At 50.2% G+C, this 26,360-nt stretch overlaps 1 protein-coding gene across 2 annotated transcripts in view; it reads left to right on the top strand.

Annotated features, from left to right (window-relative positions):
• The window catches only part of SEMA6C (semaphorin 6C), a 127,268-nt gene extending 101,864 nt beyond the window's left edge, over positions 1 to 25,404 (top strand). The window contains exons 18-19 of one of the 2 annotated variants that reach the window (XM_082202092.1): positions 4,185 to 4,340; positions 21,881 to 25,404. In XM_082202092.1, the coding sequence (XP_082058218.1) occupies positions 4,185 to 4,340; positions 21,881 to 23,118 (1,394 nt within the window). In that variant the 3' untranslated portion in view covers positions 23,119 to 25,404. The remainder of the gene's footprint in view (positions 1 to 4,184; positions 4,341 to 21,880) is intronic. The other variant, XM_082202093.1, reaches the window with a different exon arrangement.
• The last annotated feature ends 956 nt before the right edge of the window (positions 25,405 to 26,360 follow it).

The following is a 26,360-nucleotide window of genomic DNA, read 5'->3' as shown; positions in this document are numbered from 1 at the left end:
TACAGTTCCCATAATTCTTTGGGCGGGGAGCCATGACCGTTCAAAGCGAAATGCGTGGTGGAAACATGGCTTCTGTTTATTTGATGAGGGAGCAAGTTCTGCAGCTTCAGCCATGGTCCTCCTAGATCTTCAGCCATGGTCCTCTCAATAATCCCAGGGCTGAGGGGAGACCAATAGCAACTTGATCTCCACAGGCTCCCTCTACTCTAAGCGAAGGGTTTTTCCGGAGGGGTAAAAGATGCCAAAGTCAAGGATGGAACGGATACGGGAGGCCTCTAAATATCTCCCCTCAATCCTTTCCTCATGACTTACGTAACTTAAAATCGGATGGGTTAGTGATGTCACCCAAGTGCCCCATATCTCAGAACCCTTAAAAAAAGTGTATTTCCCCCTCTTGTCTCATATTTGAACTTGTAGGGTAGAAAAGACCTTTTCATACACACACCAGCACACCTTCTAGTTAAATAAGTAAGTCCAGGGCATACAAAACTCAGGTGTCCGGGGAATACAGGACCCAGGCGTCCGGGGAGTGACGAACCCAGACACCTGGGGAATACGGGACCCAGGCGTCCGGGTGTGAGGAACTCAGACACTTGGGGAATACGGAACCCAGGCGTCCCGAGGGACTAAGGAACCCAGACACCTGGGGAATATGGGACCCAGGCATCCGGGGTATGAGGAACCCAGACACCTGGGGAATACGGGACCCAGGCGTCCGGGTGTGAGGAACTCAGACACTTGGGGAATATGGGACCCAGGCATCCGGGGTATGAGGAACCCAGACACCTGGGGAATACGGGACCCAGGCGTCCCGAGGGACTAAGGAACCCAGACACCTGGGGAATATGGGACCCAGGCATCCAGGGTATGAGGAACCCAGACACCTGGGGAATATGGGACCCAGGCATCCGGGGTATGAGGAACCCAGACACCTGGGGAATATGGGACCCAGGTGTCCGGGGGGGTAGGGAACCCAGACACCTGGGGAATACAGGACCCAGGCGTCCGGGCTGTGTGGAACCCGGGCGTCCTGGCATGCCGACAAGCACACACTCCAGAGCTTAGATGGGGCAAGCAGCTCTGGTGATGAAGCTCTCTGCGCAGACAATCAGCTCCCTGCAGGAGGCCCTGCTTCCCTGCCCTCCCCACCTCACCCCCTGAGTCCAGCTCCCCCAAGCAAGAGAGCTCCAGAGCCAATCCGACGCCTGGAAGGAAATTAAAACCTAAGCGACTCCATTAATTACCCAGCAGGGGAGAAATCTCTTGATTTAATGGGTGGGGGGAGGAAGGAGCGGGAAGGAGGAACAGGAGGCTGTTGTGTTCTGTGAGCATCACTTGCTGGGGGGGGGATGAGGGCAAAATTTGGGGGTGCGAACATATTCCATGGCCCCTCTCAAGCCTCCCCTTTCTCCTGACCTGAGACCGGTCCTTTTCCGGGCTCGTCTCAGATCTCAGTCCTACTTAGAGTAGACCCATTGAAATGCAACAGACACGGTTGACTCAGGTCTGTTCTGAGGAGGGCTCCGGGGTCAGCTGAAGGTGATTTTTTAGGGGGGGGTCTTCTGGAGCAACAGGCCTCCCCCTTCCTCCCCGCTTCTTATCCCTGTCTCGCTGCAAATCTTGGCCGCTTCCACTCGCCACTTCCTGCGAGGACTGTGGGGCCGGCGGGGGACTTGGGGGGGGGACACACGTGTCTGGGATTCATTAGGCAACTTGGCTGGCTCGGCATTTGGGGGGGGCGGCTGACACACAAGCAGACGGAGGCTCTGCGGATTGTAAAACAGTTGCACAAACTCTGCCGATCAGTTTTTTTTTGGGGGGGGGCCTTTTTAATCTTCTCTTAATCGCCTACATAAAGCCCAGGACACATTTGAGGAAGGAGAGAGAGAGAGACACGGGGACATTTTATGGGTGATATCTGACGAAGGCCGTATTCGCATCCTGCGTTTAAAGCGCAATAATTCCGCGTTCGACCATCATGGCTTCCCCTATAGAATTCTGGCAGCTGTAGTTGGTTAAGGGTGCTGGTTAAGGGCTGATCACCATTTCCTCTCCCGGTGCTACAGTTCCCAGCGCGATCCCTCTTCCTGGGGAAATAATAATAATAATAATAATAATAATAATAATAATAATTTATTTGTACCCCGCCCATCTGGCTGGGCCTCCCCAGCCACTCTGGGCGGCTTCCATAGAAACAAAAAATACAGTAAAATATCACAGATTAAAAACTTCCCTGAACAGGGCTGCCTTAAGATGTCTTCTAAATGTCAGGTAGTTATTTATCGCTTTGACATCTGGCGGGAGGGCGTTTCCACAGGGCGGGCGCCACTACCGAGAAGGCCCTCTGCCTGGTTCCCTGTAACTTGGCTTCCCGCAATGAGGGAACCGCCAGAAGGCCCTCGGCGCTGGACCTCAGTGTCCGGGCAGAACGATGGGGGTGGAGACGCTCCTTCAGGTCTACTGGGCCTTTGAGGCCGTTTAGGGCTTTAAAGGTCAACACCAACATTTTGAATTGTGCTCGGAAACGTACTGGGAGCCAATGTAGGTCTTTCAGGACCAGTGTTATGTGGTCTCGGCGGCCGCTCCCAGTCACCAGTCTAGCTGCTGCATTCTGGATTAGTTGTAGTTTCCGGGTCACCTTCAAAGGTAGCCCCACGTAGAGTGCATTGCAGTAGTCCAAGCGGGAGATAACTAGAGCATGCACCACTCTGGCCAGACAGTCCGCGGGCAGGAAGGGTCTCAGCCTGCATACCAGGTGGAGTTAGTAGACAGCTGCGCTGGATACAGAATTGACCTGCGCCTCCATGGACAGCTGTGAGTCCAGAATGACTCCCAGGCTGCGCACCTGGTCCTTCAGGGGCACAGTTACCCTATTCAGGACCAGGGAGTCCTCCACACCAGCCTGCCCCCTGTCCCCCAAAAACAGTACTTCTGTCTTGTCAGGATTCAACCTCAGTCTGTTAGCCGCCATCCACCCTCCAACCGCCTCCAGACACTCACACAGGACCATCATCGCCTTCACTGGTTCTGATTTGAAAGAGAGGTAGAGGTAGAGAGGTAGAGCTGGGTATCATCTGCACATTGATGGACACCCAGAACTCATTAAACCCCTCTGGGATTTGTAGCACCGGGAGAGGAAATAGGGGTCTCCGAACAACTCTCTGCACCCTCAACAAACTGCAGTTCCCAGAATTCTCTGGAGGAGGCCCTGACCATTTAAAGCAGCGGTTCGCAACCTGTGGGTCTCCCCAGATGTTGATGGACTACAACTCCCATCATCCCTGAGCTCTGGCCTTGCTAGCTAGGGGTGATGGGAGTTGTAGTCCAACAACATCTGGGGACCCACAGGTTGAGAAAGGCTAATTTAAAGCCATATCACAGTGCCTTAGACATAGGGCGTGTGCCCTACTCAGAGTAGACCCACTGGAATGAATGTGACTTAGTCGTGTTGATTTATTTTCAGTGGGGCTCATCTCAGCGACACTACCCAACATTAGTCACGGCCGGAGCAGACTCCATGGAATGAACGAATGCAACTAACTTCGGCCCATTCATTTCAGTGGGTTTACTCTTGAGTAAAGCTGAGTTGGGTACCAACCAACCCTTTCAGAACGGTTTCCCCATATGCCTTGGCAGGTGAGGGATAAAAGCTCTTTCCACACCTGATCCCTATGAGTTACTCTGCGCAAAAAGAACAGCTTTTGAGCTCTCGGGCTTGCGAGGCCCGCTTAGCGTGCCAACTACGGAAGTCTAGAAATCCTTGCACGGTGGCACAAACCAAAGGAGTAGCTTAAATATGCATTTTCCCGTGCATAAGACTATATTTCTTCCCCCCACCCAAAAAAAAACACAATTAAAAGTTTAAAATTAGAGGTTGCCTTATACACAGAATGTTGCATTTATTTATTTGGGGCTCCAAAAAATAAGGGTCGCCTTATACATGGGGGGGGCGTCTTATACGCGGAAAAATACGGTGTGTGTTTTTAGGAAACCTCGGAACTGATCCCCTGCATAAGATGTGATTGTATGGTGTTGGCGGAGACCTTTCCTGGTTCCGCAGCCTTCACCTTGGCTCTTCGGGGGGGGGGGCTCCTCCCATTACCCCCTAACTGGCCACCCCCCAAAAAATGTCATTATTTTATTGCTTCCTCCTCCTGACACTGTCTTTATCGCCGGCAACGCAGGAAAGACGCAGACCTCCGCCGCCGCCACCGCTCTCTCCTCTCCCTTCCCAGAAGCGCCCACTGGGTCTCCTCCCGCTAGCTTGGCTCCCGACGCCCGCCTGGCCCCGGGCGCAGGAGGGCCACGCTCCACCCTCCACGTGGCTGTGAGCAAGCAGGGTAAGAAGGGGCCGATCACCTGACCCCCCGACCCTCTCTGCCCGCATGTGCACACACAGACACATGCGCTGTGTCCCCACGCCCCGTCCCTGCAGTATGGCACCCCCGTGATAACAGCAAGCTGTGCAAGAACCACTAACTTGTGCGGGGAGGGCCTGGCGGCGCACTGGAATGCAGAGGCATGTGAAATGGTTGCGTCGCTGTGTCTTGCACGTCGGGGAGCAGGGGTTGCGCAAGCCGCGCACGGTCGCCTCTCTCTGAGCAAAGGACAAAGATGGCGAGTCTTATTTAGGATCCTGGGTGGGAGATATGATTGCGCTCACCGGAAGCGAAAGCTTTGTCTCTCTGTTATTATTTTTTCCATAATATTTTATTTACGTTTTCTTGGTCTACAAAGGTATGGGGCGCAACGTCTCTTTTTTCAAGTTACATTTTCCATAGGTCAATTTCATTTGTTGAGACATTAGGATCAAAAAAGGGACGCGGGTGGCGCTGTGGGTTAAACCACACATCCTAGGACTTGCCGATCAGAAGGTCGGCGGTTCGAATCCCCGCAACGGGGTGAGCTCCCGTTGCTCGGTCCCTGCTCCTGCCAACCTAGCAGTTCAAAAGCACGTCAGAGTGCAAGTAGATAAATAGGTACCACTCCGGCGGGAAGGTAAACGGCGTTTCCATGCGCTGCTCTGGTTTGCCAGAAGCGGCTTAGTCATGCTGGCCACATGACCCGGAAGCTGTAACCCGGCTCCCTCGGCCAGTAAAGCGAGGCATAGGGAGGCTTTGAATGAGTCCCGTCTGCAGTCTTCCCATCTGTAAATAATAATAATAATAACATCAATAATAGTGGTACAGTGGTGCCTCGCAAGACGGAAAGAATCCGTTCTGTGATTCTCTTCGTCTAGCGGTTTTTTCGTCTTGCGAAGCAAGCCCATTGACGGATTAGCGGATTAGCGCTATTAGCGGCTTTTAGCGGCTTATCTGTTGATCGGATCAGCTGATAAGCTGCTTAGCGGCTTAGAAAAGGGGGGAGGGGAAAAAACAGCAGGAACTCGCAAGACATTGTCGTTTGCGAAGCAAGCCCATAGGAGATTCGTTTTGCGAAGCACCTCCAAAACGGAAAACTCTTTCGTCTAGCGAGTTTTCCGTCTTGCGAGGCATTCGTCTTGCGGGGCACCACTGTACCTCTGGTTGTGAACGGGATCCATTCTGGAGCCCCGTTCGCAACATGAGCAGAACGCAACCCACGCCTGCGTGTGCGCGGGTCACAATTCACCGCTTCTGTGCATGCGCATGATGTCATTTTGAGCGTCTGCTCATGCGTGAGTGGCGAAACCCAGAAGTAACCCTTTCTGGTACTTCCAGGTTGCCGCAGGACGCAACCTGAAAAGATTTAACCTGAAGCAAACGTAAGAAGAGGATGACTGTAGTAGTAATAATAATAATAATAATAATAATAATAATAATAATAATAATTTATTTATACCCTGCCCATCTGGCTGGGTTTCCCCAGCCACTCTGGGCAGCTTCCAACAAAAGATTAAAAATACATTAAATTGGGGAGATTGGCGTGTCCCGCCTCGCAGGGTTGCTGTGTGGTGGGCACTATCCCCTCCCTGGCAGGCAGAGTTTGAGGAGGACTTGATGGGATGGAGAGGAAGAGAACCGCCAGCTTTCTGTGCGTCAGGGTGGGGTGGGGAAAATAACCCTCATAGAATCCTAGAATCCTAGAGTTGGAAGAGACCACCAGGGCCATCGAGTCCAACCCCCTGCCAAGCAGGAAACACCATCAGAGCACTCCTGACATATGGTTGTCAAGCCTCTGCTTAAAGACCTCCAAAGTAGGAGACTCCACCACACTCCTGGGCAGCAAATTCCACTGTCAAACAGCTCTTACTGTCAGGAAGTTCTTCCTAATGTTTAGGTGGAATCTTCTTTCTTGTCGTTTGGATCCATTGCTCCGTGTCCGCTTCTCCGGAGCAGCAGAAAACAACCTTTCTCCCTCCTCTATGTGACATCCTTTTATATATTTGAACATGGCTATCATATCACCCCTTAACCTCCTCTTCTCCAGGCTAAACATGCCCAGCTCCCTTAGCCGTTCCTCATAAGGCATCGTTTCCAGGCCTTGGACCATTTTGGTTGCCCTCCTCTGGACACGTTCCAGTTTCTCAGTGTCCTTCTTGAACTGTGGTGTTTTCTCCCTCCTCTATGTGATGAAGCAGGAGAGAAAGAACAGAGAAACGGCCCCCAGCGGAAATAGCTCTTAAGAGCTGATCCATTTTGGGAGAATTAGACGTAATGCGTATTGCAAACAGGGGGGAGAAAATAGCCCTCAAATTGCAAACAAAATGCCCCCAGACAGCTGCGGGGGAAATGAGAGAATTAAGCTGACAGGGAAGATAAAGGTGTGCGAGGGGAGAGAACAGCCGCCAAAAATAAGCTGGATTTTGTTTTTCAATTTAGGGAGAAGCAAGTCTACTGGGAAAGTGTTTTGTGAGCATTCTCCCCTCCCAAACCCCAGGCAGAATCTGATTTTGGAATGGTTTCCTCTTCTGAGTCCAGGTCCTTCTCTGTACATGCTCAGAGGTTCCCTTGCCACCTGGCAGGGCAGTGGGAGCCATTGCTACAATTATATGGGTCTGTATGTCTCTTCATTTTTGAACCAGAGAAGAACCGCAGAGGGTTGGTCTAGCAGAGACTAGGATGAGGGTTGCAGTTATCGGTATTTAAGGCAGACGTGCTGCAAACCGCCTCAAGGAAGCTCACGTGGTAATCCGCATTTTATAAAATTATAAAGTTATGCATGGCACAGAGTGAGTGGCGAGGGGGGAAATTTTTCTCCTGCTCCCTCCAAGCACTGGAACTCGTGGGCATTCAATGAAGCTGAACTTTGGAAGACTCAGGACAGAGAAAAGAAAGGATTTATTCACATAATGCATAGTTAAACAGCGTAACTCTCTCCCACTTGAAGCAGTAATGACCACCACTTTAAAGGTCTTTTTTTAAAAAAGGATTAAATGAAATGGGTTGATCTGTTGTGAATCTGCAGACTTTGCCTCTAGCAGAAATATGGCCTTGCTATATCTCTGCAAGGAGGAAAGGGACTTAGTTCAGCGGCAGAACAGGGGTTCAATCGCCATCCTCTCTGGATGGGCTGAGAATGTCTGAAAACCTAGAGAGCTCCTGCCAGTCAGTGTGAGCTATATTGATCTAGACAGGCCTAAGTGCCTGAGTCAGTATACGTTCCGGTAATCCTAAATAAAGCAGAATGGGGGACAGGACACACAGCCTGTAAGGAATTTGGGACATAGCTCATCTTCCTTTATATGTATATATAACGAGAGAGATCCCACCGGCTTATTCCAGCTTAGCCCCCTTATTTTGGGAAGGCCAAACTGGGTCAGCCAGTTTTAGCTTCTCTCACCCTCGCACCTGCCCACATGTCTGGGTCTTGTGAAAATAGGGCAGCGTTTCTCTGGCTGCAGGAAAATCCTCAGTTTGGAGGGGTGAGAGCCAAACACTCATCTGACTGAACAGGTTCCAAGGGTTTTGTGGCATTCGTAAAACAATCTGCAAGCCTTCAGATGTCTTCTAAACGTCAGATAGTTGTTTATCTCCTTGACATCTGGTGGGAGGGCGTTCCACAGGGCGGGTGCCACCACCGAGAAGGTCCTCTTCTCCTTTCTTGCAAGCCCTATCCTTTGGAGCAGGAGAAAACAAGATGATGGCCATTGAGATATTTGAAGATGGCTGCTGTATCTCCTCTCAGTCTCGACTTTTCCAGGCTAAACAAACCCAGCTCCTTCAACCGTTCCTCATCCGGCATGGTTTCCAGACCCTTGGAAGCAAAAGCAAACTTCTGGCTTGTCAAAACTTCTTGACTGCCAACAGTGCTCCGAGAGCCACTTTCCCTTCCTTGAAACCTCCTGTGGGCCGCATTCTGATGGGGGACAGATCCAGAGGCAAAAGGGAGTGGTCCAGTTAATGGAGAGGTTACTTTCCTGCTGCAGGCTAGCTCCTGGTAACGACACAAAAGGTAACAGGCTGTTTTTGACTATGTAACTTCTATTTCAAACAAAATTCAACAGAGGGCCTTCCCGCCCTGTGGAACTCCCTCCCACCAGATGTCAAAGAGAACAACAACTACCAGACTTTTAGAAGACATCTGAAGGCACCCTGTTTAGGGAAGTTTTTAATGTTTAATGCATTACTGTATTTTAATATTTTGTTGGAAGCCGCCCAGAGTGGCTGGGGAAGCCCAGCCAGATGGGCGGGGTATTAATAATAATAATAATAATAATAATAATAATAATAATAATAATAATAATAATAATAAATATCTCACAAAGTATAATTCCATAGAACAACACATCATGCAAGCAGAACATGTCAAGAGAAATTAAAGTCCAATGGTTTACAGACCATGTTCAGTTTGCATGATGTGTTGGTCTACGGAATTACACTTTGTGAGATATTATAAGTTGAATTGTGTTTGAAATAGAAGTTACATAGTCAAAAACGGCCTTCTACGTTGTATGTGTTCTTACCAGGATTGTATTTACGTAACCTAAGGTTTAGTAGAAGGGATGCAGGTGGTGCTGTGGGTTAAACCACAGAGCCTAGGACTTGCCAATCAGAAGGTCAGCGGTTCGAATCCCCACGACAGGGTGAGCTCCCGTTGCTCGGTCCCAGCTCCTGCCAACCTAGCAGTTCGAAAGTGCATCAAAGTGCAAGTAGATAAATAGGTACTGCTCCAGCGGGAAGGTAAACGGCGTTTCCGTGCGCTGCTCTGGTTCGCCAGAAGCGGCTTAGTCCTGCTGGCCACATGACCCGGAAGCTGTACGCCGGCTCCCTCGGCCAATAAAGCGAGATGAGCGCCGCAACCCCAGAGTCGGCCACGACTGGACCTAATGGTCAGGGGTCCCTTTACCTTTACCTAAGGTTTAGTAGTGTTTTGCAGGCTAGCTCTTGCCCACTCTCTGCCTTCCACCCAGGCAGGCCAGCGGCATTGCTTGGCGTCCCGGGACGTGTCCCAGAAAGGCAAATGATATTTGGGGTGCAAATAAGGTGTGGTTGAGAGAGAGAAGGCGAAGGGCCTAGATGTGGTTCCAAGGGCCAGGCAGCCGCCCTGAGGTTCCCCACACTTAGCTCTGGGTTCTGCTCAATTTATTGACCTGGCATGCAGATCCAAACACGCAGGCCCCCACGATACTTGAGGAAACGGGCATGCAGTTAGAGGGGGGAAACCTCTGAACAAACCGAGGCCTTCCTCCTATTCAGAGCAAAGAAAAGCACAGCGACCCACAGAACAGCTTTCAAGGAACGAAACATCAAACCGTTGCACAGCCCTGACTGGGGCAGGGAGAGGAAGGCAGGCTTGGCAGAGGCCCGCCGCTAATTAGCTTGCAATCTTCTTGCCAAGGGGCAAACGTGTCTTTTATTTTATTTTTAAAAAGGACGCTCTCCCTTTTTTTATTTCTGAAGATCAGCTGTTCGGCGTTAAACCTTCCATTCGGCCTGCCTTTGCCGAGGCCGCCAGATCAGCTGATCTCGTTGGGACGGGTGAACGGGACGGTGTTTGTGTGTGCCGTTTTCAGATGCTCTTCTCGTTCGGCCTTATTTTAATTATTTGACAGCATGCCACTTAAAAAAACCAAAAAAAACAACAACTCCCGAACAATGAAATCCTGTGCTGATGAAAGCGGTTTTCTGCGACCCGTACAATTACAATGCTAAATGTATCCCGCCACCTCTCTAGTTTCTGTTTCCATAGATGCAGCACAAAGTTACCCTGTGGAACTCCCTGCCACAGGAGACGGTAATAGCCACCAATTCAGAGGGCTTTGAAAGAGGATTAGATAAATCATGGAGGAGGAAGATGCTGAACTACTAGATGGGTGACTGGCTCTTCTTAGGTTATGAACTCTCTTCATCCTCTTTCCAGCCCTTTAAGCCCTTGGCCACTGCCGGATCTTGTAGCCAGAAGTTCCACAGGTTTGTTCCATCTTACTACACATTCCACAGTGAAGCCTTTCCCTTTTTTGCTACTCCTAAATATGCTGCAAAACAGTTTCTCCAAGACGATCCGCAAGTTCTAGTATCCTCTAAGGGAGGGATTTTTTCAAAAAGAATTTAGGAGGGTTGCCTCCCGCAAGGGCCCTACTCAGGGTAGCCCCATTGAAATTAGCAGGCATGGCAAACAAAGGTCCTTTTTCCATCTCCGCTCTATTAAGCAGTTGGCTCCTTACCTTTCTCACCCTGACCTGGCCACAGTGATCCACGGGACGGTCACCTCCAGACTGGATTATTGTAACTCGCTCTACGTGGAGCTGCCCTTGAGACTGACCCAGAAACTCCAGCGGGTGCAGAATGCCGCGGCAAGACGCCTTATGGGGTCCTTGCCACAGGATCACATTCACCCGGTGCTCTACCAGCTGCACTGGCTCCCGGTGGAGTACGGGGTCAGGTTTAAGGTGCTGGTTTTGACCTTTAAAGCCCTATGCGACCTAGGAGCCTCGTACCTACAGGACTGCCTCTCCTGGCATGCCCCGCGGAGGACCTTACGGTCCACAAATGACAACATTTTGGAGGTCCCAGGTCGCAAAATGGTTAGATTGGTCTCAACTAGGGCCAGGGCCTTTTCAGTACTGGCCCCGACTTGGTGGAACGCTCTGTCCCAAGAGACTAGAGCCCTGCGGGACTTGACATCTTTCCGCAGGGCCTGCAAGACAGAGCTGTTCCACCAGGCCTTCAGTTCAGACTCAGTCTGACCCTTATGTTTCCCTCCCCTTATGGTCTTGATGCAGCTGCATTTTAAATTGCATTTTAACCTATATTTTAAATTGGTCGTCGTCGTCCCCCCCCCCTTATGTTTCTACTGTAATTTTACTGTTGTTAGCAGCCCTGAGCCTGGCTTTGGCCGGGGAGGGCGGGGTATAAATTAAATTATTATTATTATTTTCAACTCGTCTACTCTGAGTAGAGCTTAGCCAGGCAAAAGCCTCTCTGGTTTAAATTACAGCTCGAGAAACGCGTTATGAGTTGGAGGCAGTAAAATAAGACGGTTGGCTGCTGCTATCTGGGCTTGCAGCCAGGGAGACTTTTATTGTGAAGTTTTGAAAAGGCAGGAAAAATAAGCCAGACTTGAGACTTCCTGTTTTCCATGAAGGGGGTTAAGGAGAAAGAAAAGGGGTCTCCGAGAGAGAGTATTTATCGAAGGAACCGCTGGCTTGTCAATCTTCTTTCCGAAAGCGAGGGCTGCGTTCAAAAGCACCTCTGAAATAATTTTAGCGTTCCAAAGAGCACTAGGTTGTTCCCGTTATAAAACAAGGCAGTGCTTAGTGATGGGGAAAGAATTCTGTTAATTCTGTGTTTAAAAGTAATTCGTACGCCCCGAAAGAATTCAATAACCAAACGGCAGCTTTGAAATTCACACCTCTCCGAATTTTGCGATGACATTCTCCCCTTCTCCCGAAAAAGACAAACAAAATGTTGAGTTTCCCGAAAGAGACGTCTGATTGGCCAATGTGAGAATAGGATACTGAACTTGATTGATCTGGCCTCATCCAGAAACCAGGCTCTAATTAGGACCTTAGAAGGGGGGAGTGGTTTGGAATTTTTTTTTATTAGTGCAGAGCCATAATAGTCAACAAAATAAATTCACCCAGGGTTTTATGAATGAGCAGAGTTGGGGAATATCTGTGGCATTCCAGATGTTGCTGCTGTGGTCCAGCTCTTAGCAGCCAGCATGACCAATGGTCAGGACTGGTGTTGAGATTCCGGCCACATCTGGAGGGCCACAGATTCCACCCCCCTTGCCTGTAAAAATGCTTGTGGACCTTGCAGCGTCTGAATAGATTCTGGGCCTTGCTTGCTAAATCCCTCCAAATGTCCGAGGGATTTTTTTTGGGGGGGTGTCCCAGGAAAACGAGGAGTAAAAAATTCAATTTTTATACAGGAAGTGGTGAGCTGAAGTGGAGGGGGGGGAGAGAAATCAGACTTTCCCAGGAGGGAGATGGTTAGATATTATTCCTCAACCACCAGCTCAATAGCTGGATTTTGTTTGCAGAATCCAAAGCGGCTAGTCCTGTTTGTTGATGCAATGGGTGGAAGTAGTCAAGAAATAATAGTTATGTTCCTGTCGCAAGGTTTCAGTAGGGCTTAAACCCCACCCCCATCCAGATTTAGGGGAAAGGATGATACACCATGAAATATATATACCCAAAGCTAGAAAAATAATATATTTTTACTTGCTTACGTAGCACGGTCTCTGCACATGGTGGCGTTACAATGGGGAACCCTGTAGCTCCCTGCCCCAAAGGGCTTACAGTTGTGCAGTCATACCTCAGTTCTCAAACGCCCCAGAACTCGTATGTTTCGGCTCCTGAACGATCGGAAACCGGAAGTGAGTGTTCCGGTTTTTGAATGTTCTTTTGGAAGCCAAACGTCCGACGGGGCTTCCAATTGGCTGAAGGAGCTTCCTGCAGCCAATCAGAAGCCGCGCTTAGGAAGTTGAACTTTTCAGAAGTCGAACGGACTTTCGGAACGGTTTCCGTTTGACTTCCGAGATACGACTGTATATCATGTGGTGGTGCTATAGCAAAGGGAAGGGAGTCAGGGTTAAGTCCAGGGTCAACTATTCTGCTATACAGTGGTCCCTTGGTTCTCAAACGCCTTGGTACTCAAACAACTTGGAGCCCAAACACGACAAACCCAGAAGTAAGTGTTCCGGTTTGCAAACTCTTTTCAGAAGCCGAACGTGCTCCGTTTTAAGTCTTACGCTTCCGATTTGAGTGCCACACTTCCGTTTTGAGTGTTACATTGAGGTCTGTCTGTTTTTGCTATTTATTTTGCGGTTTTTGTTTTTGCAGCTTTTCTTCGTTTTGTTTTTGCGACTGCGTGGAACCCAGTTCAGCGACTGATTGATTGATTGATTGATTGAGGGACATTGTTCATTGCTTTCCTTTTCTGGATCAATGGTCTCATTAGATGGTAAAATTCATGTTAAATTACTGTTTCAGGGGTTATTTTTCAAAGTCTGGAACGGATGAATCCATTTTGCTTTACTTTCTATGGGAAAGCGCGCCTTGGTTTTGGAACGCTTTGGTTTTGGAACGGACTTCCGGAACGGATTAAGTTTGAGAACCAAGATACTGGTATTGGTTTTAAAGCAGGGTGCAGAGACCAGGGGATTCTGCCAAAAGGGTTGCAGAAAAGACAAGGTTTCAAGGAGGGGGTTGGAAGCGAGTTATACAAGGGGCATTGCTCGGGTTTTCTGAAGCGATATAACAGCAGGGAAAGGGCAGGTTGGCCAATCAGAGGATTGAGAACTTACCGTATTTTTTGCTCCATAGGGCGCACCGGACTATAGGGCGCACCTAGTTTTTTTGGGGGGGATAAAGAAAAAAAAAGTATGGATCCCGCTCGCTGTCTTGGCTTCGTTTTTAGCCGCGGGGCTGGGGCGTGGGAAGCCCAAACTTCTCCAGCCCCCAGAACAGGTCCGGGAGTGGCGGCAAGGTTGCGCGCAGCTTTGCCGCCACTCCCAGAGCTTGCGGATAGCTGCCTGAAGCCCGGGGAGTTCAGCAGGAGTTGGCACTGCGCTCCCTGGGCTTCAGGCTGCAGGCTGCTATCCGCAAGCCTTCAGAGCACGGGGGAACTCCCACTGCGCTCCGAAGGCTTGCGGATAGCTGCCTGAAGCCCCCGGAGCGCAGAACAAACTGCTGCTGCACTCAGGGGGTTTCAGGCAGCCTTGCCTCCGCTCCCGGAGCTTGCGGGGCTGGGGGCGGGGGAAGCCCGAGCCCCCAGAACAGGTCGGGGAGTGGCGGTCCTTTCCCCCTCCTGGGGAAAAGCCCGCAAGAGCCGCGTGAAGCTTGTGTGCGGCTCTTGGGGGCTTTTCCTGCCTGCCTCCCCCTTGCATTCGCTCCATAGGGCACAGACTTTTCCCCTTAGTTTTTTGAGGGGAAAAGTGCGTCCTATGGAGCGAAAAAATACAGTAAATGGAGCCTCCAGATCCCGGAGCAGCATAGCAGGTTTAACAACAGCAGAGGGCTGGTGTTTCCATTCCCTGTTTTTTTGGACCCCCCCCCCCCAAGGCATCAAACCTGGCCTCTGCTGGAGAAGCAGGACGGAAACAAGGCTTGTTCCTGATCTTTTTGTGCAGCCCGCGATGAGGTCAACAGCGGCTGTTAGCAGAAAAAGGGCTGCCTGGCTGGCCATATTGTTCATTCCTCTTTTCCCCTGTTAACAAAGCCCAAGCCGCCTCTGAAAAAACCCGACAGCTTTGTCCTTCAAACTCTCCTGCCCACATGCTTACAAATGGGTCCTGACAGATTAATCAACTCGACAAATAGTTGGTTAATCTACTCCTTTAAAGCACCGGCACCTTTTCTTGTCGTGGTTTTTTTTTTTTATGCCCTCTTTTGAAAAAGCTGGAGTGCTAGCTAGCTATATAGCCCTTGACATTCATTGGGTTTTAAAGCCGCCTTGTTTATTTCTGTCCCTCTCTCCTCCGCTCGCCCAGTGTTTTTCCTTTTTACAAAAAAAATAATAATATAAAAAAGCAAAGAAAGAAATTGAGTTTCCATGGAGGCCCTTTTTTTCTGAGCTTCATTGTTTTCTCCCTGGGAAGTGGTTTGCCTTTCTTTCGTGCGTCTCTCCGACAAAATGATGGGATTTTTGCAACTCCCGAAAGCTAACAAAATTCGGGCCCCCAACCTGCACACCTCATACTTTGTTCTGTGGACTGGGAGGGGGGGCGGGAATTGAGGCACGGATAATGCGATGGGGGGGGACCATCCTTTTGTCCGCTGACCCCTGAAGAACACAGAAGATAGAAATTGCCGGGCAGAGACAGTGGGAGAGTCTGTCTGTCCGCGGGGGAAATCCGAAGGCGAGATCATCTCTGCTGCGCCGGCTGACGTACTTTAGGGCTATTAAGCTGCAAATGAACGTAGAGGAGGGGAAGAGATCTCGAAAGATAAATCCAGGGAGCGGGGGACGCTGTAAGGAGCGTCTCAAATTATTTGCGGTACTGAGGAAGTGGCCAGAGGGATGCTTTTCTCCCCATCGTCACCCATCACAGGGTTATCCAAGGAGGCCAAAGTTTGGGAGACTCGGGAAGGAGTTCTTCATGAGCAGAGCATGGATAAAACTGTGGAACTCACCGCTACAGGAAGCCACCAACTTAGATGGCTTTAACTACACGAGCTCATGGATGGCCTATCAGCCTCCACTGAATACCAGTTGCTGGGGGTCGTAAATGGGGAGAGTCGCCCTCGCTTCCCATTGCGGCATCTTTTTGGCTGGACTAAATGGGCCACTGGCCTGATTCACCACAGTTTTCTTAGGTTCTTACGACCTCTCTTCATCCTTTCCCCAGCCCTCTAAGCCCTCGGCCACCGCCGGATCTTGTGGCCGGGAGTTCCGCAGGTTTATTCCATCCTACTAGGCATTCCATCACCAAGCCGCTCCTGAGTCTGAAAAGACTCTTCAGATAACCCTCTAGGTTCCAGCATTGAGGGAGGGGAGAGGTTTTTAAAGAGAGTTTAGGCAGCGGTTCTCAACCGGTGGGTCCCCAGGTGTTGTTGGACTACAACTCCCATCATCCCTGAGCCCTGGCCTTGCTAGCTAGGGGTGATGGGAGTTGTAGTCCAACAACATCTGGGGCCCCACTGGTTGAGAAAGGCTGGTTTAGAGGATGAAGCGCTTCATTGTGCGAGGGTCGCTCCCTTGCAATTAACAGGCGTGACTTTATGCTTCCTGGAAGCATCTATTTGAGTAGCGTTTATCCGACTGGTGCCAGAAAGGCAATAGGGGCCAAGCCCTTCTCTGGGGGTCAAAGGCACCGGGTTCGAATTCGGCCGTCCCCAGATGGAGACCCAGAAAGAGAAATTTGCTGAGATGAGCAGAAGAGGTGGGATCTGTTTGGATAATACGGACTCTCCGTAACACCATCGTGCGACGCCGCTGGTTGGTGAACGTGAGCCCCTGAGGCGCGTGGTCTGGTTATGCGTGGCAGACGGTCTGACGTGGCTCCGTGTTTCCTCTCAGCGCCTTGCACCCTCCTCTAACAGCCTGGCAGCTTCCCCGTGGAACGGGTGCCCTTTTCCGCACGCGTCTCACGACCCTCGTGTTAACACACTTGTGCACATTTGCTCCGGGTAACCTTGGGGGGGGAGGTGAAAAGCAGGGGCTAAGAGTCTGCGCTTCTCCTGAAAGAGATTTTCCTGGTTACTAACCGCATGGTTTGTCGCACCCTCGAGAAGAGAGGCTGGCCCCTTCCGCAAAATATTTCACCCTGTTCTTCCCATCCCAGGTTGTGCATCGTACAAAAAAATGTGTTTTGCCGGGAGGGAGGGAGGGAGGGGGGCGGGCCCCTCATTTGGCACCCACCGGACGTGCCTTTGCGTCTGGAACTGCCATGGTGCAGAGGTTTCCGTGGCCTTTAGATGATCACAAAAAAATCCCCCAACCTTTCTGCTCACGCGAGGAGCAGAGGAGACCATGTGCCACGTGGATGGGCTCAATTTTGGAGCCAGCCCTCTCCCCGGCAGCCGATAAGTCTGGTTCAAGTGAATAGCGGGCTTAATTCTTTTTGTGTGTGTGTCTTCCTGGCCACCATCAAGACTTCTGAAAAAGGAGCACAGGATTGGGAGGGGAGGGAAGAAGAGGGGGGCCCAATCCCGCCCCCTAAGCTGATCACTTTTGACTATTATTGGGCCCCAAAGCTTTGTGGTTTCTCCTCCTCTTCGCTGTGTGTCCTGAATACCTTCCCTCTTCGAAGATCCTTCCCCTTTAACAACACAAATATCCGTGGTTAAGGGAAGGTTGTTTGTCAAGGCAGGTAGGTCTCTGGCCCCTAGGAGCCTCCATTCCGAAACGGGACCCCCAATATCGGCAGGTCGTGGCCAGGCTTGCGCGGGCGAAATTGACCCACACCCGAGATCTTGGGGAGGAGAAGGGGCAGGGAGGCTAAACAGGGAAGAAATCTGCGTTCGGTTGAGGTCCACCTTGGCGGCAAGGGTCACCGCTGAGTCTTGCGCAGGTGGCTTGTCAGAAGCAGCAACCCCTTCGGCAGACGAATCCCACCCCGCTTAAAAGCAGGGAGCTCAAAACCATGCAGACCTCTGTCGCTGAATGCAGTCTTCTGGGTAACACTGAGCTCTTCGTCGCATGTGACGCAGAACTCTGTGGAACCTGGGTGCTTGCACAGTTTGCAGAGTTTGAGCCAGTTTGAAGGCGCCCGTTTCTCCTCTCTTCCAAAAGTGGGAAAGAGAGAAACTGTCGGGCGCAATTTGGGGTGGAACTAACCCTCTCAGGGAGAAAAACACAGCAGCCATCATTTCCCTTCTCATCTTCCCCTAGTATTTTCCTTTTTAAAAAATACGGATTTTTGCTTTTTAGGCCTTCCTTTGTCCCTTCCCCCCCTCCTACCATCTGTTTTTTCTTTTATTCCTTTCCCCCCTATTTGCCTTCTCCCCCCGCCCCGCAAAAAAAACCCCCAGTCTTATTCTTTTTCCACATTTTTAACAACGAAACGGTCATCTCCTTGATGGCTTTTCCTGATCATCCAGGTCTGTGAGGAGCAAACTCACCCCAGAGCCATTTGGCTGAGTCTTTGCCTCTGGTTCTGAATTAATTTAAAGCATGTGGATTCTTTACACACACACACCCCTAACTTATCCCGCTAAAAAAAGACTTTTTTTAAAAAAAAAAAAAACGTTTTCTCCTAACACTCCATTAATGTTCTAGGCTCCCACTAGACCAGAGTGTTAGATCCATTGCTAGTCCTACTTAAAGAGTAGAGCCCTTGACGTTAATTGACATTGCTCCCTTTCGTGCATTGGTTCCAATAGGTTCTACTCTGAGTAAAACTCAGTTGGAGACAAACCGTTGTTTCTGAACTTGCTGGCAGTGCCAGATATCAATATTATTATTATTATTATTATTATTATTATTATTATTATTATTATTTGCTTGGAAGTCACCCTAATAGTTGAACAGTATATAAATGTAATTAGTAGTAGTATTATCATCACCATCATTAATAATCATATATTATATTACCGTTTAATTGTCAAGGTGACTCCCTAGTCATTTGCAAGCGGAAAATCACCTGCCCCCCAAAAAAAATATAAGCCACGCATTTAAAACACACGATCAAACCATTGCATTGAAACACGGAAATAAGCGTCTGCTATTTAAAAAAGCGCAACGCAACCCATTAAAGTAGCAGAACAGTTAAAAGGGAATTCTAGGAAAATAGAAGGCCGAATCATGAAAAGCCTCTGAGCATGTGCAGAATGCCCATCTCTCGCTCTCCTGAGCCTTTGTGCTCTTTTCTCCATCACACACACTCCCCGAATCTGGTGGGCGGGCTCAAGGGCCAAAGTGGGCAGGGCCAAATAGGCCACTCCCCCGTTGCATAGTAGGCTCCGCCCATGGAAAAGTCACGATATTTGCAGATAGAAAGAGAGAGGTGATTGTATTTCAAGGTCTCCTTCCAGGCAGGTGAAAGCCCTCAAGGAGGATTGAAGAGTTCTGAGGGCCAGAGAAGAGAGGTGTGGAGGGCCGCTTGTGAGCAATGCCCTGATGGTCCCCTCCTCCCATATTAAATGAGAGCATATTTTCTGCCTTTCAAAAGTCTTTTCCCTCAATGAGCGTTATTTACACAGGGGAAGGCAGAATCGGGTTCAAATACTGAAATTAATTAAATCAGGGCGTTCAGACTTCTAAAAGCCCAAAGTGAAAGCATCAAAGATAATTAACCAAGCGCACGAGGGGAGGGGGGGGAGCAGGAATCCAGTAAAATAAATGAACTTCATTACTAAAATACATATAATGTTCTGCCTTTTCCGCCCTGGCAAAACTGCAGTAGAGACACAACACTAAAGATCTTTTTCTGAAAAAAAAAAGAAAGCAGCAGCAAGATTAAAAATAATTGAGATTAATATTGCATTTTGAAACTCTAGACTTTTCCCGTGCGCTGGGTAAGTGAGACACAATCTTCCATAGCATAAAGATTATTATTATTAGTAGTATTATTAAATAGCAATATATATATTATTCTGGTCCATTAAAAGTGCGGTATACAGTAAATGGAAATTTCACATTAGCGCCTTTTAAAGCCATATTAAACGATCCATTTTCTTTTAATTGTACCGTTTGAGCTCATTAAAAGGGCTCGTTAAAGGGTATCTTAAAATAAGAATGTTTAAAAGGGCATAAGGCATTTTGAATCTGCGTTAAGGTTTTGCGGCTGTGCTTCCAGGGCCAAGGCCTCTGTGAACCTTTGAGCATATGCAAAGCCTGGGAGCGCTGAGTTAGAGCTGCTGGTCCGCCTAATATTGTCTACACAGACCGGCAGCAGCTGTCCAGCGTTTCAAGCAGACAGTCTGTCCCCAGACCCACCGGGAGATTTCAGGACCTGAACCCAGGACCTTCTACACGAAAGGAACGTGATTAACGCAGCCATTGGGAGCCTGGCGCCCTCCAATCGCTGCCAAACTATAACTCCCAACTTCTCTAGCTATTGATTAGGCTGGTTTCTGGGGGGGAATCAGGCCACAGATTGGGGGTGGGTGGGAAATGCACCATTGGCACAAACCAGAAATAGACTGAAATCCCTCCAACCTGATCCAACTTCCTAGGGGTCAGCCCCATGGAGCTCTGCAGGACTGACTTCCGAGTAGACCTGTTGTTGTTGTTTAGTCGTTTAGTCGTGTCCGACTCTTCGTGACCCCCTGGACCAGAGTATGCCAGGCCCTCCTGTCTTCCACTGCCTCCCGCAGTTTGGTCAAACTCATGCCTGTAGCTTCGAGAACACTGTCCAACCATCTCGTCCTCTATTGTCCCCTTCTCCTTGTGCCCTCCATCTTTCACAACATCAGGGTCTTTTCCAGGGAGTCTTCTCTTCTCATGAGGTGGCCAAGGTCTTGGAGCCTCAGCTTCAGGATCTGTCCTTCCAGTGACCACTCAGGGCTGATTTCCTTCAGAATGGAGAGGTTGGATCTTCTTGCAGTCCATGGGACTCTCAAGAGTCTCCTCCAGCACCACAATTCAAAAGCATCCATTCTCTGGCGATCAGCCTTCTTTATGGTCCAGCTCTCACTTCCATACATCACTACTGGGAAAACCAGAGCTTGAACTATACGGACCTTTGTCGGCAAGGTGATGTCTCTGCTTTTTAAGATGCTGTCTAGGTTTGCCATTGCTTTTCTCCCAAGAAGCAAGCGTCTTTTAATTTCGTTGCTGCTGTCACCATCAGTAGACCCGTAGAGGGCCGCATTGTGAATTGTAGCGGCTCTTTTCATGGACACACAGAGAGGAGGAGGAGAAGTCTTGAAGCTTTGTGACGGCTGGGTAAAGAGGGGCGTCGTCTCCCCACGCCTGCATAATCCACCCAGCTGAACCACCAGACGCCATTTCCATTTTCCATCAGCCATCTCAACCTTGCTCATCCCACCTCATCGCCGTTCTGTCTCTCCACGGAGGAGAAATAGCAGGCGCACCCAAACCGTGCGTTTGAAGCGCATTTAACACACCTGGCGTCTCCCAAAGAATCCTGGGAAACATAGTTTGTTCAGGGTGCAGTTCCCAGAATTCTTTTTTGGGGGGGTCATGTGCCTTCAATGTATGGTGTGGATGTGACCTGTGGGTTTTGTTTTGATGTATAGACAGAAAAAAATCCAAAACAGATTGAGATATTTGGCTAGTCACACGCCCACGGCTCTTTTTCTAGCTGTGATGTTCTGCTAATCTTTACAGCAAAACCTTCTTCTCATATGGGCTGATCTCCAAATGTCTCATATGAGATTCTTCCACGTTGAGGGTTTGTTTCTTCTGTTCTTTTTTTTCAAGTCTGCTTGAGGTGAAATTTCGGTAGTAACTCTATTTTTTAAAAATTGGCTGCAACTGCTGGAAAGTAGGAAAGACTTTGGAATAAGTCCACAATTTCTACCCCTTCCTTGAAATTCTTCCCAGTCTTCCCTAATATTCAGAAGGACCTGAGCGGTGGGCTGTACACAATGTAAGCCCTACTCAACGTAGACCCATAGAAGTTAATGAACATGGGATAGTCTTAATCTCAGGGCTGTGGGTTCAAGTCCCTTGTTGGACAAACATTTCCTGCGTTGACCATCGACCCTTTCAGCTCTACAATTCTACTTCTAGTCTTAGTCATTCCAGTGGGTCTCCTCTGAGTAAGACTTGCATTGGCCACAACCCAGTATAATACGAATGAGGCAAATTTGCTCCCTGCCCTCACCAGATGTTGTTGAACTACAACTCCCATCATCCTTATGCAAGCAGGGGCTGATGGGAGTTGTAGTTGGGCCTTATCGAATCATAAAATTGGGCAGCTGAAATGGGCTTCGAGGGTCATCTAGCCCAATCCGCAGAGATGCACGGATCACGTCTCGAAAATCCCCGGCAGTTCAGGTGGCTGTGCCAACCTGGAGGGCCGGAGACGCCCTCACACCTGGCAGGTAAAGCGAGGCGGCCACATTGGCGCGCAGCCCCCTAACTCTCTGTTTCTCTGGCTCCAGGCGTGCGTCAGGAGTCGGGCGGGCGCGAGGACACCCCGACGGTCCACTTCACTTTCCTGATCGGATGCATCTTCGTGGCCTTTGTCTTGGGGGCCTTCCTCTCGGGGCTGCTGGTCTCCTGCTACTGCAACCACAGCTTCCAGAAGGCCAAGAGGGCAGGGAAGGACTCCGAAGGCGGCCTCCAGCGCCCGCTGTCCCTGCGGAGCCTGGCAAAGATGAACGGGTTGCTGGAGGCCCAGGCCAAAGACGCCTTGGCCGAAGGCGCCAGCACCAAGCTGTACACCACCTTGCTCCCCAGCGAGAAGGAACCGCCAGCCACCTCCGTCGCGGCCAAGGCGGGCGTCAAGGACCACCACCCAGAGCTGTCCGGTTTGCCCACCCCGGAATCCACCCCGGAGCTTCCCGTCAAGAACATGAAAGCCATTCGCAACCAGTGGGAGAAGAACCAGAATTTCAACAACGCCAAGGAGTCGCAGGGGAAGGTGCCCTTGTTCCACACCCCTGTCTCCAACGCCCACCCTTTCCCATTCGCCAGCGCCGTGGCAGGGCCCGGGCACCTGCGCGGCTACGAGGCCCCCCTGGCGGGCTACCTGGACGAGAAGAAGATCCCCAACCCAGAACGCGTCCTGGTGCGGCACTCCCAGTGCTACCTGCCCAAAGGAGTAGAGGTGGCCGCCCTGGAGGAACTTCTCAAACACCTCCACGAAGCCGAGGGCTCCTCGGCCAAGGGCCTGGCCGGCCCCCGCTTCGCCCCCATGGCCGTTTCCTTCGCCAACCGGGTACAGCCCCAGATCCCGGACGTGGAGAGCGCCCCGTACTACAGCTCCTCCACACTGCCCAGGGACAGCCTGCCGCGGAGGCTGGACGTGCCGCCGGACCCGCCTGTGGCCGGCGAGAAAGCGGGCGCCCGGCCGCACAGACACTCGCTCTGCGCCGCCCCCAAGCTGGTGAACGTTGGCGGGGGCGTGCTGTCGCGCCACCACAGCCTGGGCCAGGCGGGCCGGCCGCCCTCGTCTCTCCTGACTCGCATGCACTCCACAGGGACCTCAGTGCCCCACGAGGGAGCCCATCCTGCCATCTTCCTCTCCCGGCAGCACAGCTACGGCGACCATGTCCCGCTGGCCGGCCACGGGGGCATCAAGCGCTCGGTCTCCCTGGTCAAGCCAGGAGGGGGCGCCCAGGGGCTTTTCATGCCGTCCTCGCCCCCAGCCCAATCCTCCAGGCAGTTCAGTTACTGAGCCCCCAGGGTTTGTTTTGCGGTCGCCCGGAGCTGTGCCGGGGGGCGAACGAGGCCTAAATTGGGGTCCCCCGCCGCCGTAGCTGTTCAAGATGGAAGGCAAGCAGAGAGACCCGCTTCTGCCAACCTGCCTACAACTGGACTACAACTCCCAGCGTGCCTTGCAGCGGTTCGCCGGGGGGCGGGGTGTTTACATACGGGAAATGGTGGGAGGGGAAGCGCTGGGTTTTCCTCTCTCCCCATTGGCTGCCTCCTGCTGCGGGCAGTTCTTTTGACCTATCCGGTCCTCCCCGTGACCACTGAGCCGAGTTGCCAAAATAAGCAGATTCCGCTCCTTTTTCCTGTCTTTGAAGGCATTCAGACAGGTGGCTTTGAGGGGCAAAGGCCATTCCTGAATCCCGGGCACCCGCAATTGATGCACCAATAGGGGTTACCGCAGTTCTTTTCGCCTCGCCTTCGTGCAATTCTGCTTCCGAAAATTCGGGCAGGCTCGTTTGTGGGCAAGGAAGTAGATGGCCAAGATGGGGTTCATAAAGGGAGAAGGAAAGTAGCAATTGGTTGTTGTAGGAAAAGTCCGGGCAACTTCTGTGTCGAGATCGCCCCCCTTTGAGGACTTGAGGGCTAGAAGCTTGCTAAAGCAGAACGCAAACTCTTGAGCTTTCTAGAATGTTGGGTTTCTGCGCCCTCTGGGCAAAAATCACGGTAGGCTCACCACTTTGGCCAATTTAGGCTATTTTCACCTTGAATTGGCTTCCGATCTTCGTTTGAGGTTCACCATATTCTCAGAGCAGGCCACAAAGCCACAATGGCCCAGGCCTTGCTAGCTTTGGGGCTGGCTACCCTATACATAAACAGGAAGATTGCTTTTGGAAATGAGACTCTGATGTGGCCACAGCCGCCTCCGTCACAAAATCTACCTTTGGAGCCATTTTATTGGCACCCTTCCTTGGGTCTAGAATGTAGCATGTTGGGTGCCCCCCACCGAGGGAAGACCTTGTCCCATGAACAAAAATTGTAGCACTTTTCTTTCTTCGAGACCAGAACGTGGTGTCCGTTTATTTTATTTCTTTGGTGCGCCCATCCTGGGAATGTGAAGTCGCGGACTCTGAAAGGTGGGGACAATCTCCCTGGAGAAATAGTTTCCAGAACTATTCCAAGTTATTGGGCTTGGCTTTTGGAACGAAGGTGGAGCCGGAACAGGGACAAGCCTGTGGCTCACTCTTGAACAGTTGCTTCCGAGTTACTTCTTCGGCAAGAATATTCTGGACTGCGGATCCCACCTCCTGGAGAGCAGAATATAGCATTTGGGATCCCCTTAAACCTCGTATCTTTCCTTCACCGACTTTTCACTGCCACCTTCCCAACCGGAGTTAAGATCGTCCATTTATTCCCTTGGCCCTCAACCCCTCCTTTTGTATTCCTTTCGTTTTTAGCTCCCCGAATTAAGCCGGTTTTGCAAACCAAGTTCACACAAGTCGCTAGTCCTCAAGACCTCCGGCGGCCTCGTTTCCAAGGAATTTGCCCCGCGTATAAGAACATGCATGGGTTGGTGACTAGCAAGCAAAACGCAGGAAGGACAGGCTAGCCCCCCCCCCCCAGTTTACAAAAGTTCAGCTTGGTCACCTGGGAATATGTCTGACTCGCCAGAGGCGATCAGGGAAAGCCTGGCTAAAGACCCATTTCCCTTATTGATTAGATGCAACCATATTAAAAAATATATACGATCTAAAAAAGCAGGGGGGTTCTCTTTTTAAAAATATAGACCCCAGTTTGAATCTCTGCAGATGTTTACATCAGTCCCTAAAACTGTTGGCTGCATCCTTTATGGGTTTGATAGCAATTCAAAAAGCAGAGCAGGGAGAAATCTCTCCTTTGGAAGGGATTCAGCAGCCGTCGTCTGCTTCCTCAGCCTTGGAAAGGACAGTTGATCCTGCCACGAATACAAACCGAGCGAGTGTCAGACGAGGTCGAAAACCTCCGTTCCAAATCTTTTTTTCCAAAAAAAAGGAGGGGGGAAACGCACGCACGGGGGGTGGTTGGTTTGGCACACAGCTCTCAGAAGGTCTTTTTAAAAAGCGTTGTACATAGGTATTCATAGATGTGTATATTTCCTTGTTTAACTTCATATACGAGAAGAACGGAGACAATAAATTTATCCTACTGTGTAGGAACACCAATCCGGAGGCCCTGTCCGGCAGAGCTGAGGACCTGTACATTTGGTATCCAGAATTATCTGTCCCAAGTCGATGCTTGAAATATATGTATAATCTCTTTGTGTCTCGAAGAACTGTTTCTTTGCGTTCTTTCCTCGCGGGATTTGGAAACGGGGACGTCTGTGGAAACCCTGTTTTGTGAGTTTTCTCTGGAGATGCCAGTTTGGGTTATATCTTGGTTTTTTGGGGGGAACCTCCAGATATTGAAAGACTCCCATCTCCCGTCATCAGCTCTAACCATTGGTCATGCTGACCACAGGCGATGGGCAAAGGAGGAGGGAGCCCAGCAACACCTGAAAGGGGGGGGACAGATACTCCCAGTCTCTGGTACATAAAACTGCACCCTTAATATACACGCCCCTCTGGCTGGAATTGCACAGAGATCTATAAAGCAGTTGGTGGACTCTCAACTCTCCTTGCTTATTTGATTCCATAAGAAAAGCCCCGCTGGATCAGGCCAGAGGGAGCCCATCCAGTCCAACATCTTTTTCTCACAGCGGCCAACCAAATACCTGTGGAAAACCTTACAATCAGGATTCGAACACAAGACCAACTCCCCCCTCCTTTTTTATTTTTATTTATTTTCAAAGCAAAATTACAAACATAAAATCCCCCTAAAAGGGAGGGGGGAATGAAACAAAAAGGACAAAAAAAAACCCTACAAAGAAAACCATATTATCTTAACCAACTTTACGTACAAATACACGTACACATTGACTTCCTTCCTCTGTTTTGAGACCTCAAAGTTTTTAATCTTTCTGAATTGTTGCTTCTAATGTAAATTACCTCTATCTTTATACCTTTTGCACCATTTTTTTCCATTCCTTTAACCCTACAAAGCTTCGTTAGTTACATACCAATATAGTTACTATAGAACATGGGTAGGCAAACTAAGGCCCGGGGGCCGGATCCGGCCCAATCACGTTCTCAATCCGGCCCGCGGACGGTCCAGGAATCAGCGTGTTTTTACAGGAGTAGAATGTGTCCTTTTATTTAAAATGCATCTCTGGGTTATTTGTGGGGCATTGGA

Source organism: Podarcis vaucheri (assembly GCF_965113315.1).
Source record: "Podarcis vaucheri genome assembly, chromosome: 16".
Classification (NCBI taxonomy): domain Eukaryota; kingdom Metazoa; phylum Chordata; class Lepidosauria; order Squamata; family Lacertidae; genus Podarcis; species Podarcis vaucheri.
Note: the sequence above shows the minus strand (reverse complement) of the source record. Positions and strands in the feature narration are given on the sequence as shown.